At 31.0% G+C, this 19,732-nt stretch overlaps 1 protein-coding gene across 1 annotated transcript; it reads right to left on the bottom strand.

Annotated features, from left to right (window-relative positions):
- Positions 1-981: 981 nt before the first annotated feature.
- LOC148629487 (leucine-rich repeat-containing protein 40-like) lies at positions 982-19,732 on the bottom strand. Its single transcript, XM_088552102.1, has 14 exons — positions 19,548-19,732; positions 17,257-17,438; positions 15,434-15,507; positions 14,587-14,716; positions 13,997-14,120; positions 12,812-12,954; positions 11,000-11,172; positions 8,615-8,705; positions 7,860-8,035; positions 6,789-6,896; positions 6,182-6,292; positions 5,675-5,752; positions 4,219-4,404; positions 982-3,354 (listed from the first exon to the last, which is right to left on the bottom strand). The coding sequence occupies exons 1-14, from the start codon at positions 19,690-19,692 to the stop codon at positions 3,249-3,251; spliced, it is 1,827 nt and encodes a 608-aa protein (XP_088408228.1). The 5' UTR covers positions 19,693-19,732; the 3' UTR covers positions 982-3,248.

The following is a 19,732-nucleotide window of genomic DNA, read 5'->3' as shown; positions in this document are numbered from 1 at the left end:
ACTGTCAAAAAGAGAAACAAAAACAAAAAAACATCATTTTCATCTTTCAAGGACAATAACTCTTACAAGGAGTGGCCTGACAACTTCGATATCTCAGAGGCTTTTGGAGGCCTTATAATAAAGATCATTTCAGCAATTAAAAGAATTTAACTAAACCTAATGGTTTTCAAGATATATACGAAAAACTACCGTCTGACGCCTATGTTCTATTTTTAGTAATGGCTGCCATGTTTTTCAACGGATCAAAATCCCCACTTCAGTTCTATGCACAATACCCCAAGGAACATTCATACCAAGTTTGGTCCCAATTGGTCAAGTAGTGTCAGAGGAGAAGAGTTTCGAAAAATTGTTAACAACGACAGATGCTAAGTGATGGCAATAGCTCATGTGGCCTTCTTTGATCCAGAGCTTAAGTTAACATCTGGAAGCTACCTGATAGACACACATATACTTGAATACTTGACAGTATCACCTACTGCCCTCCCACTATATGTTGCAAGGTATAAACATAAGAACATAGAAAATACAGAATTCCCTAATGGCCACTTTCCAGTCATAGTCATAATATTTCATATATATTTACAAGTTTGTATCATTTCATACAAGAGTAACAAGCTTGCTTGTGATGTTAACTCGAATTTCAGAAAAAAGTCTTTAACTTAAAACTTAACCAGAAAAGCAAGAAATGAACAGTTGGCAAGAGACTAAAACTATGTATGCCGTTAAATACATAGGTGGGACAGATCTTTTCCATAATTCATGTCTGCTATTTAAGCACCACTGATGATTCATACAATCAAAATGTAGTGAAATATCATGTTAATCTTGTTTCTTAAAGATGATCCTAGTTCATCTAACATTCAAAAGTCTAGCTCAACCCAGAAATAATTGTGATGATACTAGTTCATCTAACATTCAAAAGTCTAGCTCAACCCAGAAATAATTGTAAGTCATGTTCCCTTCCAGATTAAAACATTGTCACACAATATATGTCTTTATTGTGTATTTCATTAACAAACAATTTGCATTATAAAAATAACTACTTTTTGTTCACAATAAAGATTCAATATACTAGTTATTGCATATTCATCCTAACATCTCCAACCTACAAAGTGTCCCGTGAAAGATATATTTATACATACATTTGTTAAATGTATGTTGTAGGTATCACTTTGCATATTTAAGTAAAAGTTTGAAAGACTTTAAAGGGGTATGTTCTGTTAAGATAAAATTCAGCCTTGAAAATAAACTGAATCAAATCAGTTTGAATTAGGCTAAGTCTTTAGTGGAATGTTTGCTTAATGGTATTCTGACAACAAAATCTTCTTTATTCATCCATCCGTAACTTGGAAAACAGTATAAAAAGGAGCCAAAATTTGTAAATTTTGCCAAATTGGAGAAAACACACTTTATTTCATTACATTTTTCTATACAAAATATTTTGGTCACATGAGCTGACAACTTCAATATTCCAACCATTAAAGACTATTGTATCAAAACAAGTTTAAAAAAAAAAAAAATTTAGTTTGTCAAAGCATGCAGCCAATACATCCAGAAAGAAAAAATCATATGTTAACCAACAAATTTTGTAAGAATTTTTTTAAGTTGTAAAGAAATGGTATTTTGTAAATCAATTTGACAAGTAAATGTAACAACTGTCTGTGTTACTGTATTTCTCCCTTTTTATGCCAAAATATACCAATACTAGTTAGCCTTTTTAATGAGAAGATTAAAGTTTCCACAAGACAACAAGGCCGAAAACTGGCACTAACAAATATACCCCTTTGAACTTTTATTCAATTATTTTAGCTGTGTATTCCAATTAGAAATATTGGAGAATCAAAGTGGATGAAAATCATGTACCAAATTAAAAAAAAAAAAAAATTTTCACAGTGGCAGATCCAGGGGTTAATCTCGAGAGGCACTGGACCACCCCCTTACCAAACCTCAATTTGTCAAAGGTGTCCTAGGTTCTCAATGCATGGATAATTTCAGTTGAATTTAATTTTTCATTGTAATAACTGATTAAATTGCAATACCCAGAGGTGTCAAGAAAACAAAATACAGATTAATGGGGATTACCTAACTGGTTCACAAAACATTTTGGAAAAGATGGTAAAGAACCCCAAAAAATACAAAAACTTGCTATGAAAAAGGCACTCAATTTTCTTGGTGCAATGGGTAATACTAATGATGATATTGGAGTTTATCCAACACACAAAAAAAAAAAAAAACAGAAGTTGAAGAAAAAAATCATGAAATCTTGTCTTCAGTTGTTAAATGTGTTTATTTAATGAGAGAAATAAATTATGTTTTAAGATAAAAATGACATGAAAGTTATTGATAATCATGATAATAGTGGAAACTTTCAGGCTTTGTTGGACTTTTGCATTAAGTAAGGGGCATTTTCTTCAAAACTGTCCTAGAAATGCAACATTTCACTCTAAACAATACTCCTCCTCCCAAAAAAACAAAAACAAAAAAAAACTGTTTTAAAGATTGTATAGTTGGTCCTACATACCATAGAATGTTTTAGTATAATACATGTACATCACATGCCTTACATGGTGATGTCAAAAGTCATCATTATTTTTCATGTCGTAAGTAGTTTCAAGCCCTTTCAACTTAATTTACAATCATCTGAGACAACCCCTAATTTCTTTAAGATCTGCCACTGATTTCAAAGTACAAATCAAAATCACTTGTTTAAGGTGAAAAAAAAAAACACCATAAGAAATAATATTTCAAGCACTTTAACTTTCTACTGCTGATTTTTTACATTGCATATATTTGATATGCCTGTTGTATAATATAAACATAAGCTTTCCAAAATAATTCTAGTTCGATGTACGTATTTGACTTATGATCTAATGATTAACATTTAAATGAGAATCTATTAAGGTAAACCAAACCAAAGCTAAATACACAAATGACTGACTGAAAGTTAAAGTTACAAACAAACATCAAAAACAAAAAAAAACCATATCAGAGTGCAAGGAGCAATAAATATGATAAAACCCAGAACATGCTGGTGATACTTTTGTGCATATTTGAAGTCAGATGAACATCCATCAAAAAGGACAATTCTTAAGTCAAAAAAAGTGATTGCAAAACTTATCAATAAAAGCACTATCATTTAAATCATCAATTTAACAATATTCTAATAAAAGCAATGGTTGAAATGACTTAGAATGATTAAATATTATCTAGTTCTTGTTCTAAGCAGTCTAAATGTCATCTACTAAATATTATGATACAATCCTGCTTCTCAGGTATTCCAACAATGCATTTGTTCCTTTAGCCAATATGGCTGGTCTTGGGTTCCTGAAGGCATTTCCATTCAGCTGCAATGACCTGAAATAAAAATTTAATATAAAAAATGAAACATGAGGAAAACAAATGTTTCAACACATATCATTCCAAAAGAAAAATATTTTTAAGACTGATGGATAAGTTTATACATTAAACCAATGATAACAAATCTAACAGATAACAGAATAAAAAACAAAAAAATTCCTAAAATTCAATTTATTATTTTTTCTTTAATCTGATGCATACAAAACTTTAAAGCATGACAACCTTCTATGTGACTACTGAATTTTTTATTAAAATCTTATTAAACAACTGTTTTCAGGTTAACAATAACTATATAAAAGAAGTTAAAAACTCACTTTTTCCGACAAGCATTTTTAAGTCCTTAATTTCGTTTTTGTGATACATAGTGTCATAGATGTTTGCATGCTTTTGATTATTGAACCTTTGTTTTAACTGGTGATATGTTTCCGTATAATGTGTACGTTGTATGTTTTAGTAGCACATATATTTCTTTTCAATTTTTTTTACTAGTAATTGTTAATTTTTCATAAAATTTCAAATTTTAAACTTCTATTTGATAATTTTTTTAAATAGCAAACTTTTTTAGACTCTTTACCAAATTTATTCAAAATATTTTCACTCAATTTGACTATGATTCATTTATAATTAATTCTTGTTTTTGTAAATATTTTCATTTTATTAACTTTACTAACTAGACAAGTTTTACTACCCAGATATATTTTGTGTGTTAATGAATTATATTTTTATTTGTATGCATATTTTTAAACATGTGATGCGATGTTAAGCATTTTAAATAATATTGTTTTAGGTTAAGCACTATGGAAAAATTGTAATAATAATAATAATAATAATAATAATAATAATAAATAATAATAATAATACTTTATCTGTGTACAGTTGCCTAATTCTGGTGGTACTTGGTCGATATTATTGTTCTGCAGATCTAAGGTAGCTAATACAGAGAGACCTTTGATCCCCGCAGCATCTATTGATGTTATTTTATTACTATCAGCAAATAAATTCTCTAACTTCTTCAGTTCATACACAACACTGGGAAATACTGTAAATCTGATAAAAGAAATAAAACCACAAAGCTGAAGTCGGCGTTAAATCAGATGTATATGTGCAACTATCATATGAACCACTTACCTTTTTTGCACAGTTTCAAGAAGTTTGTTGAGTTTGGCAACTGTACAATCACTTATATTCATTAGTATTACAGTAATTTCCATTGTTTAGAGAAATTAGGTTGCACAAATATGTGGATCCAAATTAAGATAACTAATCTTACATATTGAGTCCATTAGGTAAGTAAAGCATTATGACAATGTTTTAGCCATTTAATTTGAAAGGAAAATTATCACAACAGAAAAAGCACTGACCTTATCTAATTACATATATATTTCAAATCTTAGAATGGAAAGATTTGATGTGCAAGCATACATGGGCTCCCAAGAGCCTGAATCGCTCACCTGGTTAATTTTTTGTCTTACAAGGACAATCACTCTAATAAGGAGCTGTGCGACAATTTTGGTTGGACTTTTCATCATTTCATGAAAGTTTCATTCTAGCTATTATCATTTTTCACCTTTCAAGGGCAATAACTCTAACAAAGAGACGTCTGACAACTCTGATCCCTGGAGACTTTAGTAGGCCTTATAATATAGATCATTTCAGCAATAAAAAGAATTTGGCTAAACCATATGGTTTTGGAGATATTTGCAAAAAAACTACTGTCTGACCCCTATGTTCTATTTTTAGTAATGTGGCCAAGTTTTTTAACAAATCAAAAATTTTCTTACCAGTTCTATGCAGGATACTCCAAGGAACATTCATACCAAGTTTGGTTCCAGTAGGTCAAGTTGTGTCAGAGAAGAAGATTTTTGAAAGGAATAACATTAAAAATAGCCAAAAAACATCAAAAAAGAGTAATAACTCCAACATGGCTTACCAGATTAATAATTTTGGACATATATGCGAAAAACTACTGTCTGACAGCTATACTCTATTTTTACTAACAGCAGCCATGTTTTTCAAACGGATCAAAAATACCCACTTCAGTTCTATGCAGGATACCCTGACAAAGATTCATACTAAGTTTGGTTCCAATTGGTCAAGTAGTGTCAGAGGAGAAGAGTTTTGAAAAATTGTTAATGACAGATTATGACAATGGACAACGACGACAACGAAAATGACAGCAGACACCAAGTAATGGCAATAGCTTACATGGCCTTCGGCCAGGTGAGCTAAAAAATGGAAATGTAGGTTATGATTGTCTGCTGTTTAGAATAGAAAAAAATAATGTCTTTTTCACTATGAAATCAATGGCTACACAAACCTGTTATATGAAATGTAAAGTTCTCGGAGTTCATACAGTGAATACATTTCTTTTGGAAGACTAGTCAGCTGATTATTTCTGCAAAAAGTATTAAAAACATATTCAGCAAACATATCTAGTTTTCCAATAATGTCAAATTTATTTATAAGTTATTCAGTCATTTTGAAAGAGATTATTATCTTCCAAACATTACTTTCACATGACAGTCCTAAATTAAAAATCAACAGAAGAACTTCATATTAGTACAACAACCTGTTGTTAAAGAATAGTCATCAACAGAAAATTCTAATTATAAAAAGATAGGAAATTCTTACTATAAACTCTGAAATTTTTGCTACCGTTTTATTTTCATTGTTTCATTTTAAAAACTTGATGCAAAAATCAAACTATCGTTAATTTATTTTTTGACAATCATAATACAACTTAAAACTGCATGAAAGTAGTGCTAACAGAAACCACAAAAAAGACAGGGCAAACATTTTCCAGTTTACAGTAAAACATCCTTACCTCAGATCTAACATGGTTAGTTTTATGTACAATCCTATGTCTGGATGTAGTGTGGATATTTTGTTCATTCCCAAGTTCAACTCCTTTAAGCACTCAGATAAACATATCATACTAAAAAAATCAAAGAATGTTAATTAAGTCTCTCTGTAAAAAATAAGTTTCTTCTTAAATTTAGGAAATGTTTTTGTAACAACACAAATCATCAAAAATTTATGATAATAATTGATTATTGTAAAACAACATTTCACAGAAGATTAAGACCATGGTAGTTTAAAGAATCTTGTATTTTTCATAATATTCACAATACAAAAGCATGTATAATCAACCTATTCAAGAGTTACTTAATTTCATATGACAAGTTAAGATTAAGTTTTCAAGAAATAAACTATAGATTCCTATAAATTCATAAAGGTATACTATTTAAAGAAACAAAAAATACATTTCATAGCATAATATTTATTTCATTGTGTTGAAACCACAACATAAAAGAAACTATGCATGTATAACTATTTTATTTAGCAGACATACAAGTAATATAATTAAAACAAATAAATAAGTAAAATAGTATACAAGTCTATAACAACAGAGTTAACTTTAGTAAACTTGCCTCTGAGGAATATCTACGAAAGTATTCTTACTGAGATTAACAGAAGTTACTTCCCCTTTTTGAGCAACACTCCATACATCTTCAGGAATTTCAGAAGTCTTCTTGTTGCTGTTCGTGAATAAAATAACTGATGATAAATCAATACAAACATTGAATCCTCATTTAACAGCTCACCATAAAATACATGATCGAGAAGTTTACCTATCCTGGCATTTAACAGTACTAAATGATGCCAGGATAGGTAAACTTCTTGATCATGTATTTTATGGTGAGCAAGAAGTTTACCTATCCTGTCATTTAACAGTACTAAATGATGCCAATTAACCATGTGTGACAAGAAACCTGTGAGCCAATGCCCATAAGTGATACCCCCACAACCCAACTTAATAAACCTTCAAAATATACACTGAGTCATTAAACAGAAAGTTGTACAAGCCATAAATCAAATATCACAATATAGCACACCTAAGCTTGCTTCAAAATATTGAGGTGATTGTGACAAATACTTGCAGAGAAAACATTTACAAAAAGGGTAAATGACCTGCAGACAGACGGACAGACAGGCACACTGGCAGACAATGGTAAAACAGTTTACATCCTGCATTGCAGCAAGGGTTTAATTAAGAATTCCTTTTCAACATTTCACTATCCTTAAAAACCAATGGAGTACAGGTATATGGTGAGCATTAAATGACACAAAGGTAATAAAATGGATAAGGTGCTATTAACTAGATATCATAGAGATGGAATTCATTGCTGTGAGCCACTGTGGTAAAAATCCTGTACATCAGCCATGCACGACTAGATCAATTTATCACAGAGAACTTCTTACACAAATCAGTTATGCAAAAATCATTAATTTGACTTTGAGGTCAAAGTTCAAGTTAAAAGATCACCAAACATAGTACACAACACATCGTCTTGAGTTGGTCTATGCAGGTGCAAAATATTAAAAACCTACATAAAAAGTCAAAAAAGTTACAGCCTTGACACCATTTGTTATGGATGGAAAGATTGACTTCTATAGGACTATGGGGCCCTAATTTATCATGCATGCATGTACATTTGTACCTGTAGTCTAATAACTTCATCTGAAAGACATCATGTGCATTGACTCCTTGACCTGTACCCCCAATGATTCCTGACTCCCCCTGTCCAGAATGGACACCTTTAGTATTGTTGTTGACGGGTCCATCAGGTTCTTCCATTCTACTAGCAAGGTATTTCTTCAGCTCCATTGTTCCACGCTGAAAGTTTAGTGAGTTAAATATCAGCATTTTTTTAATTCCATGATATTAAATATTGAACAAAGTTAGTCCTATTACTTGTGACTGAAATTGCAAGTATAATGACATTACTTCTTCAAAAAGGTAATTATATCTTTATTAAATTCATATTGTTATACTGATAAGTTTTCCTTTGGTTTGACTCATACAATACAATTCCTTCTAAAATCTATAGTAATCTATAATAAAATAGTACAGCATCACAAAACATGAAGTTGCACACACTATCTAGTTGCTAGGTATACCCCACTTAAACAGGAAATTAATAGCATTAAGCAATCAAAATAGCTTACCCATTTTAAAAAGCCACATACCAAATTTGAATTCAATCCGTCTACTGAGAGCCAAGAATTCTGTGACAAAACTGTCCGACGAACAGAGTGACAGAATGATGGACAGACAAACAAGGTGACTCTTATAAACCCCCAACTTGTTGAAGGGGTATAATGAGGTCTCCTCAATTAAACTCTATGCTAATAAAGTTTTTTTAATCTCTGTATAGTACATGTGTATATTAAAACACACAATAAATGAAGCTACCATTATAATATCTCTCCTGATTGACTTCATTGGGTTACCATCAAGTACTATAGATTTCAAAGCTGTCATGGTACCCATGATATAAGGCAAGCTACAATACAAAAACCACTTGTATATTATATAACAATATTGACATCATCATTTTTGTTTTTTTCAAATCTGCTTATATTCAGAAATTGATGAGATTGAACAGACTATGTATGTAGGTAAGTTTTTTAAGTTACAGTTGTTTAGTAATTGGCAAAATGTTGTATTGTAAAATTCAAGTTGAACTTTTATTATCTACGTGTACATATAGAAAATAAACTGTTATCACAGAGATATGCCTCGCCTGTCATACATGGTCAATATTCTATATTTAATTGTGACAGTGGGGGCATATGCATAAAACAGATATGGAAGTTATTTAGTGATGCTAATGCAACTGTACACTAAATACCATTGACCTGGGATGAATAGTTTATGTTAAACTAACCTAAGCATAAAACTTAACATTCAAATCTTAACATGAAATCTTAAAATTAGTAGACTGTGACTGTAATTTATATGAAGGAAATGGATATGGAATTGTGATTAAGTAATGCTAATGCATCTGTGTACTAAATATAATTGACCTAACACAAGTAGTTCATATTAAACTGACAAACATAAAATCGTATTGTGGACACCAACATCACAAAAGCAATACCATAGTCATGCCTCACTACAAGATTTAAATAATAGCACTTAGCCTTATACAGCATTTCTGTAAATCAGAATTAGTGAATATTAACCACATTTAAAAGGTAAAAAGGAACTTAATACAAATAAAATATGAATAAAACGTAAAAATATTGAAAAATTTCTGTAAATCATGCTGTATTTCTGTAAACCAAGTTAAATAAACATGTCCAAGACTTGGTTACATAAGAAACAGATAACTCAAAAATTGATTCAGATTAATAACTCTGTATCAAGCTTTTTCACCTCATCAAGTTAGAGATTGTAATCTATTACAGGTTTACTTTTATGAAGTACTGTGTTTGAGATTTCTAAACCTGATGAAGGAACAACATGTATTACTAACTAATACTTTATTAATTGAGAATTTCATGTAGATAGTCAGACTTCCATATGAAACAAGATAGCCATTTCTAATTTAACTCTTGATGTTTGTACAATAAATGTCATTCATCAGGAAGACCTTTCTCATATCTTCATTTATGTCTTTACTGTATTTTGGCTTATACACGTACTACATGTAATTAAATAATGACTTTTTATCTGTATAAACCGCAGAAGTTCTTAACACAAAGTTCTTTACTTTTACTGTTTGGTGGAGTTGTTATCTCCAAAAAACGGCTAATAAAATTTAAGAAGTCATTAATATGAAGCTGCAAACAAAATTTCAAATCATTCCTATCAAAAGGAGCCAATATTATTTACAACATACAACTGCATAAAATTAAATTTGAAATTAATCTCATTAAAGGAAGCCACAACAGTTATTTTCAGTATCATTTATATCATATGCTGAAAAATTCTAAGTTCTGCTAAAATTTGTTATCAGATTATTATGAATATTTTAGCAAAACATAATTTGGGTACGGGGAAAAGTTGGTACAGGTGCAGGTATGGGTTACACAGTACAGACCCTACCAAATTAAAATCATAAATATAGCGAATAATAAAGAATAAAACAGAAAGTTTATGATACTCCAACAACTCATTTTTGAAGATGTCAGTAAATTAAGAGGTTTTACCTTAAGGAAAAAGAAATTCATTAAAATAATGTTATAACCAACTTAAATATTGGTTACTTTTGTCATTAATTATGGTACGTTACTGGGCCATGTTTCTATTACACCTTTGGGTTTTTGGTTATTTGAGTCTACACAGGTAAAATCAATACACAAAATGGAGGAGTGGGAAATACTAATAAAATCATTAAAGGCCAGTACTGTGGCAAAATAAAGATGAGACAGTTAATTTTCTTTAGCTGCATCAAATTTTAGCTGTAAAAGATAGAAGATGAAAACATACTTCCTAAAACCGACATTCACAATTTAAAAAATGGGGTAAACGGTGTCAGTCAGGCTGTTCAATGTTGGTGTCATGCTTATGTCAGTAATCAAGCTTTTGACAATTTCAAGCTGAAAATTTTAGTTCATAAGGTAGATCTTGTCTATAAGTCAGTACCCTTCCCAGCAGTTAAAAATTTAGTCCAATAAATCTGACTTATAGGCACGTATATACAGTGTGCGATGGACTGGAATGACAGGACAGACATACTAATCACTTAGTACATCCTGGCTTTAAAGTGGAGTCATAAGAGGCATATAAACAGATATAGAGGCACAAAAGTGTACCATTTCAATGCCTACCAATCAGGATAAAGATACATACCCAGTAAGGTCATTATTAGTAACATCCAATCTCTGCAGATTAATCAGCGTCACTATTTCATCAGGTATGACAGAAACCTTATTATCTCTAATATCTAACACACTCAGAGTCTCTAGATGTTTAAGATGTTCAGCTGTCAACTCTTTCAGCTGATTGTTACCAAGATGTAATTCCTGAAAATGAATCAATGTTATGTTCAGAGGTCTCTTTCAGAGAATCATAGAATTAAAACTGGTTGACCTTAACCTCTGACCTTGTTGAAACTGAGTAGCCCAAGATAAATGCCAGTTTTGCTAAGTGAACTCCTCAATTAAATTAGTAACAATGAAGCTTAATTTCTGTTTTATTTCAATAGACACCTTCACTCATGCAGTTAAACTGCAGGGCGAAGATGTTTTCCTTTACATGGAAAAAATTTACATTTTATGAGTTTCAGTAGGTGACCATTGGAGTGTGATAGAATAAAAAAATCATGTACCAGTGAAATCAGTGTTCAAATAACAAAATACTGCTTTTGCATTTAATACAAGTTCTCTAAAAGTTTATATTACATGTAATTGTACATGTTATCATATTTTTATACAGGAAAAAAAGTTGTGATACACTCTGGATAATGTGACCACCCTGTTGCAAATTTGCAATATACTGCATGTACATGATAAAAGATGTGCTTACAGTTTTTTTTCACATAACCTTATGTTCATTTCCTAAATTCTTTCTGTATTATATAGTGTAAATTTGATATGCAAGTCTTTGTTTAATTTGAGTATGATCATGTTTAGTAGTAATAAAAATGCAGCTTTAATCATTCATCATTTAGTCAATGTTACTCAACTTTCATCCCCAAAACTATGAAGAGCTCAAGCTTTACCCTTGGAAGTTGACAACCACTAAGTTTCTAAGTTTTTTTCCTGTAAGAAAAAATCTTCTACATTGCAGGAAAAAATCTCCTACCTTCAGCTGTTTAACTGCATGAGTAAAGGTGTCTATTAAAATGACCACAAAGATTAAGGTCTATTGTTACTAATTCAATATATGAGTTCACTTTGTAAAACTGGCTTTACTTTGGGCTACCCCAGTTCAACAAGGTCTGGCATTAGGTTCAATCTCTTGTAAAAGATGTGTGTCTATTGAGCTTGGATGGCCCAACTAACCCTTAGTTTTTATCAAAGATATTTGGAAAACAGAACCCAGTTACCAAAATGTGCTGAACATGCATACCAAATTTTAAATCAACCCAATGCAATGTTTTAAATTTTAAGCTGATAAAATTTACACATCATTATAATTCAGACAGACCTCAAATAACCAACAACTGAGTGTGTTACTATGGAGAAAATCACTAACACAGTTTATTGTACTGAAGCTTCCATCAAATTTCAAAAACGTAACCATTAGAGATTACCAGTTATAGCTGAAATCTGAGGAATACTTCCATGAATGTTATGTCAGTTTGTCCATCTGTCTTATTGTTTTGAAGAATATCTATAATATTTCCATATTCATCATAATCCTTTTTAGGTTTATGAGTTAAAGGATATGAAACACAAAAACTACAAAAACTTTGAGCAAAGCTCACTTGGTGCTACCCGCACTCTTCTCCCAGAATGCACAATTGCATCATGTAACAAAGAGTTTATGAAAATTTCATCACATTCCATTCATTTGTTTTAGAGGAGTTACATAATAGATCTGAAGACTGATAAACAGATGGAAGAATGGATGGACAGCATGATCACAATATACCTACCACTTTTCAGGGGGTATAGTAAGCAAGATGAACATATAGTCTGCTAAACGCCAGTTGTTTACCTTTAAACTCTGACATTTAGTCAACAAAGGTAGGTATTGTAGCTTATTGTGTCTTAGATAAAGTTGTTCTAGGTACATCAAGTTACCAAAGTCTGATGGCAATACTGATATCTGGTTATGTGTAGCATCAAAGTACCTTAAACCTGAAAAAAATACCAACATTTAATGTGGAAATACTTTCAATTTTGTTTGAATCAAATTAGTCCAGGAATTTTTTGGTGTTTCATAGTGGTGTAAGTTTATAGATGATGTCAGATTATCTATGTATACAACTAAAAAATCAGTCTCTGTGATAACATTAATGTATAAATCAAAGATAACCTCACCACTAGTTCCAATTTCCATTACATCAGTTTTGTGAATCGAAACAATAACATTACTGACTTTGTCCTTAAGATGATCATAAACTTGTAATATTAACTAATGAAGAATTGTGACATGTTTGAGTGAAATTCAGTTGAAATATAGAAATAAAAAAAAATACATTTCAGTGTTCTATTTATCACTATTCTTAAACACTCCAACAGGACTTATTCAAGTTTTGTAAATGTAAAAAGAGAAAAAAATAAATGATACTGATTTTTACTGGGAAGTCATGTGATTTCTGAGTCTTAAAACCATCTGATGTCAATCAAAGCGACTTCCGGTTGATAACTGCCTTAAAAGTACTTCCACCGCGAATGAGATATGGTGGATGAATATTAAAATGAATCAAATTGATTATTTCATATAAATACATTGCCTGTTTTTACAGTATTCCACTGAAATTATATTTTACACAATTCACTGTCAAAGAAAAAATCAAATACATATATAGAAGTGTGAACTATAGTTTATCAATGCCTTTGATATCTATATATGGATTCCACGTGATTGGCTGTGTTTAAAACTAAAAATAGATTGTCAAGATCACACATTTAGAAACAAAATGAAAATGAAATCAAATGGGACCAAAAAAAAAAGAGGAAACGGAATTTAAATTGAAATTTCAAATCATCAGATTAGTGTCGATGTGTAGGTCTATTAGTAGTGAAAGCACTGATCCCGTTGTAAATAATTAATCTTTTTTGGAAATAAAGAAAAAACAAATTACCATCTGTGGATTTTAAAGATTTTAAAATATTTATAAATATCTCATGACTTCTGAGGTTCAACGCCATCAGCGCTTTGATTATTTATACTCACCATCCATACAGCCTATTTCTGGTGGCAACTGTTGAAGTTTGTTGTTAGAAATATTGAGTTTACTAACTTTAGTCAGGTGACCTATATGTGTTGGTAAATCTGTAAGCTGGTTATTAGATATATCCTAAAGATAAAATATAAACCATTGAATTTATTCTGACTTAACTCTACAGTACATATATTTTGGCTAGTGGAAGCAGTCTACTCATTTTGGACATTATCTACTTCAATCCAGAAATGATTAAAAAAAACTATGGATAATATGCATTTCAGGGTAAGGCCCAATAGGCACCTAATCACATATATGCATTCTAAACCGACTATCTATCAGTCATGTGAACCCAGTAGTCTGACAAGAACATGATTCATCTCAATTTTTTGTGATTCCAGCAAGTTTTATATGGCTTTATTAGGTATGGTATGGTTTTCCTTGTCATTCATTTGAACACACAATAATCTTAACTATAGCACTTAGCAAAAAATAAGGTCAAAAACTAGCAAAATTTTGAGTTGTCTTCCCTTTTAAACTTCAGATATGCTTTCCATATTTATTTACTTAAGTGTAGATGGCTGTTTAATATTATACATACCAATTCTTCTAATTTTCTCAAAGATCCTATTTCTTGACTTATAACTTTTATCTCATTATACTCCACATGAAGGCTCACTAAATTTCTACATTGACAGATACATAAGGGGAATTCCTTCAATTTATTTCGACTAAAAAATACAAACACAAACATCATAATATCATCATAAATCATCTACATAACCTTTACAAGCACTTCAAATAGAAAAAAAACATTTTAACAGAATATGAGCTTCTATATAATAATGTTCTAAGGTTATACAAAAACTTAAAAGTGATATTTGTATTGAAATAAAACATATGTAATCAAGTAATTTCATTACCTACTGGTCTCACTGAGTAGTACAGTATTGTTTTCATATTATGATAATTTGTAACATATTTACTTTTGATTTGGTGTAATCTTAAAAAGACTTGACATCATCATTTCATTTATCACACATGCTCATAATATATTGATTGATTGATTATGGTTTAATGTCATATGACAGATATTTCATGCCAGAACAAGAATAATTGACCAATTGAATAGACCCTGCTTTCATACTAGTCTGACATGTTGAGTCAGATTTTTTTGTGCTATCTCAATGAAGTAATGGCCAACACTGGCACAGGTAGGGATACAACTCTATAAGGACATATTATTTTGTTCTTTGAGTCGACAACTCTATCCCCTTTAATACTACAGGCTTGGTAAAGAGGCAGTGACTACCAATTTTGAAGTCTTTGGTGTGACTTGGCCAAGGATCCAACCCATGACCTCCCTCACTCAAGGTAAGCATGCTACCCAGAGACAACTAAAGTGTTTCTCTCATTATGTATAAATCTGTGTAACAAAACAATCTTACCTGACATCAAGTTTGAGTAAATTCTCTAGAATACTGACATTCTGTGGTAGACTTTCCAGTCTGTTGTCATGCACCTGTTAAGCAAGTAGAATAACCCAATGTGATACATGTATTAAAATGTCAGGATTTTACTGCTTGTCTTCTTTTTACACTTAAATAAAATAGTAACAGGATACTAGTAACACCATTAAAATCTCAGATAGAAAATGAAATAAAAGTCACAAAATTCAATAAAATTCACTTACAAGTCTTAAAACCACAACAGCTGAGGAAATCATCCTAATTAGATAATATAATTTCAGACATACTCAACATGAAGAAGCTAATTTTTTCAGTTAGGAAATATTTGTGTAATGAACATTGTCAAACATGGGAGGTTTACTGAACAGATGCACCAAATCTCAAAACAATATTTTGTAAACTACATATTGAATTTTAATTTTTCATCTGAGTTCTTTTATCAAATATTTTATTATGAATAGGTTGTCCTTGACATTGTGAAGAAGTCTTTCTACAGGTATTTTATATTATTCACTCTTCTTTAGATGACATTCTGTTCCCACTTGATTTTGTATCTGTTTTAAGGTATGGCCTATTTTATATGTTTCTAAACAACATAAAAAAATAAAACAAGAGGCTCCCAGGAGCCTGAATCACTCACCTGGTTAAATTTGTTGCCTTTCAATGGCAATAACTCTAACAAGGAGTTGTCTGACAATTTTGACTGTGTGATGACTTTGGTAGGACTTATCATAAGGATCATTTCATCAACTGAAAGTTTCATTCTATCTATCAAAGTTTTCAAAATATTGGCTGAAAACTGCTAAAAACGTAATTTAAAGACAATAAATTTTATTAAAGTCGACTGATCCTCACAAACTGTTGTAGGCCTTATAATAAGAATAATTTCAGCAATTGAAAATTTCATTCTATCTATCATAGTTTTTAAGATATTGGCTGAAAACTGTAAATAAAAAAAGTCATTTTTCACCTCTCAAGGGCAATAACTCTTACATGGAGACTTTTGAAGGCCTTACAATAATGATCATTTCAGCAATTGATAGATATTGGCTAAACCTAATGGTTTTGGAGATATATGCAAAAAACTACTGCCTGACCCCTATGTTCTATTTTTAATAAAAACATCAAAAAAGGGCAATAACTCCAACATGGGTAAACAGATTTTCACCTAAATTTGACCACTCATAGATCTCATCATGCTGAATACTTTTACCTATGTCAGAATTTGGTTAAATCTAATGGTTTCGAGATATATGCAAAAATCTGCTGTCTAACCCCTATGTTCTATCTTAGTAACGATGGCCATGTTTTTTGCTAAGGATACCGTAAAAACAAAAATACCAACTTCAAAGAAGTAGTTTCTGAGGAGAAGATTTTTGAAAGTAATAACATGAAAAAACCGCATAAATCATCAAAAAGGGCAAATTTTCACCAAAATTTGACCACAGATAGATCTCATCGTGCTAAATAATTTTACCCATGTCAGAATTTGGTTAAACCTAACAGTTTTGGAGATTTATGCAAAAATCTGCTGTCTGACCCCCTATGTTCTATTTTTAGTAACAGTGGCCATATTTTTTAACAGATCAGAAATCCAAATGGTCATTTTGTGCAGAATACTCTAAGGAACAATCATCTTAAGTTTCATCCAAATCCATTCAGCAGTTTAAGAGGAGAAGATGTTTGAAGAAATTGTTAATGACAACAACCAACAACGACGACGGATGCCAAGTGATGGCAATAGCTCAGGTGAGCTAATAATATAAAAGTTTTAAAACTGTTTCAACTACATTATCACTTACATCAAGAACAGTTAAAGCTGGTAGCTCCTTTATATCTTCAGAGAGTTCAGTTAACAAATTTGATGCTAGAATAATTTTGGTCAAATCTGTTTGTTCCCACCATCTGTCTTCTGTGTTGTCAAGAGAAACAGTTTTTGACTCCTCTGGAACATCTATATTTATCCTCCATACTTCAGGGGGTACTGAAATACAATGGACCATAACAAAATTCAGCCTTTTATCACCTGGTAGATCAATATTTAAGCCATAAAATATTTTAGTTGGGGCAATCTTATGAACCTCAGAATACAGGGGGTTTCTCCAATCTAATTTAAAATCATGCAATATTTCCCATAATTACAATTAAGCAAATGTTTGATGTTTTTTTTTTTGGTTATGAAAACAGACTTTTCTTTACAAATTATTTGAGGGATAGTTTAGAAAATGAGTAAAAACTGCACAGAAGTAATGTAAAAACAACAAATAATTGTCTTTGTCATTCATTTAAATCGAAGAGATTTGTTTATGAAATTGACATTTTGTTGTACACACAATTTGGCAATACCTTAAACACTATAAAAACAATGGACAAGTACACAGTTTCCAACTTTTTACAATTTTCTTCTCATTTGACTTGTCTCTAGTAAGAGGGATAATTGAGATGAAATTAAGCCAATATTTGTCAAAAGGTAATGACGAACTTAAAACATGTTAGAAAACTTGTTGCATTCCTGGTACAAGAAAAGCTCTGTGAACAGGTATTAAAGAGTTTTTAACCGCATTTTTTCGGGTTTGGCAGTAACCCCAAAATTGTGTATCAACAACCAGATGTAGTGTGCACAACTGAATCTTTAGGAAATAAAATACTTCACATAGACAAAAGATATGCTGGCAGAGGTTGAACCCTGAACAGATGAGGCGTAGACCAGAACCCTGAACAGATGGGGCATATATATAGACCAGAATATATAAAGAAGCTTATATATCTTACATTATAAAAAAAAAAAAAAACAAAATCAATTCAGCAAAGTTACATGAAAGTTGCTTAAAGTTATTTTGAACAAAAACTTGAAAATGAAAAGTCATAATTGAAGGGGGAGCTAACATCCATAGTAGTTAACTAATTTCCAAAATTTAACGAAAATGGATGCAACATTCTCCTAGATTTTTAAGTGATTATATTTGGAAAAGTTATACTGTGAAAACTGTTACACCCTTCCTTTTTATCAAAGTTGCCATTGAAAGGAAGCTCATATCAATAGAAAAAAACAATTCATCAAGGTTTTACAAAAGCTGGCAGCATTTTCAAGTGTTTGTGCAAAGTGTGAACAAGTCGGATGAATGGACACTGGTATACCATGTATTTCATGTCTAGACAAATGGGCCTATAAAAAAGATTATTTCTTATTTACATTAAGATTCTAGAAAATCTTGCTGTGTCCTGGTTTGCACACTTTTAATAGCAAGGTATAAGGCATGGTTATGTTGCTTTATTCCTGTCTGTGTGGGACCCGTAAAGTAGTCGTTAAAAAAAAACCCTCACTCATGCTCATGTTGTTTTAACAATTAAAGTTTGATTCTGAATGTAGTTATGATATATTTTTACTGATATTTTACCTTTAAAATCTCGTTAAGAATTCTATAACTTACTGCTGAATTAATGAAAATATGTGCATTCAAAAAAAATCTTTCCCAAACTCTTTGCTGAGTAATAAAACAAAACTGCTAAAGCTTATACAAGAAAAATTGTAGAACTTCTACAATTTAACAATAAATCAAAACTATCTATTATCTATTCAGAAGCCTGAAATATTATAAATTGTATAAATATTGTAAATATTCCTAAAAACAAGAGTACCCTATTATACAAGAGAAACTCCTTAGGACAGGGTGCCTTGTTTAGAAGCTATTTACAGCATATATTGACAGTTTCAGGCTCAGGACTGTGCTATTACTTTTGACAATTCCATTTGACTAAATATCGCCTATAGTTTAACAGTTCTATAATCTTGTCAATGACTTTAATACTAACACTAATATTTTTTTTTTCAAATTAAAAGGGCTCATTTAAAGCATAGCACGAACAACAACATGACAAAAAACATGACAGAGTGAAAGTATGTTATGAAAACTGGACGTGCAGTTTTGAGCTATAAATACTTCAAAATCTGCTTATTTCTAAACAGCCATAAAATATTACATTTGCCTAATACTGACTTATTACAGTTAAATCAGTTTGAATAGTTTGTTCAAACTCCTGTGACTTCAGAAAATTCAGTAAAATAATTGTCCAAACGACAATTTGGCCAAACCTTCGGTCATAGATCTTCCCGAAAGATTTAGTTGACCACTCTTCCTTGCTTGCTTCAAGATGGTAGGGTGAACAGATTTGGGGTCATTGTCAGCATTTTTCTGGAAACCAAATTTGGAATTTCTGACAGGCCTTCTTGTTGCCATCTCAATTCTCTCAATCTGTACATACGGTAAATGGAAAAAA

The sequence above is a fragment of the Perna viridis genome, chromosome 1 (assembly GCF_037379345.1).
Source record: "Perna viridis isolate PV_CMFRI_1.1 ecotype Kerala chromosome 1, ASM3737934v1, whole genome shotgun sequence".
NCBI lineage: Eukaryota > Metazoa > Mollusca > Bivalvia > Mytilida > Mytilidae > Perna > Perna viridis.
This window is presented reverse-complemented; position numbering and strand designations above follow the sequence as displayed.

Bases quoted from the DNA above. Each gene is read 5' to 3' on its own strand.
- LOC148629487 (XM_088552102.1), bottom strand. From the start codon at position 19,692: ATGGCAACAAGAAGGCCTGTCAGAAATTCCAAATTTGGTTTCCAGAAA. The intron at 14,717-15,433 runs GTAAGATTGTTT...TGTATTTTTTAG, and splicing joins TTACTCAAACTTGATGTCAG to TCGAAATAAATTGAAGGAAT. The intron at 12,955-13,996 runs GTGAGTATAAAT...TATTTTTTTCAG, and splicing joins AGAAATAGGCTGTATGGATG to GTTTAAGGTACTTTGATGCT.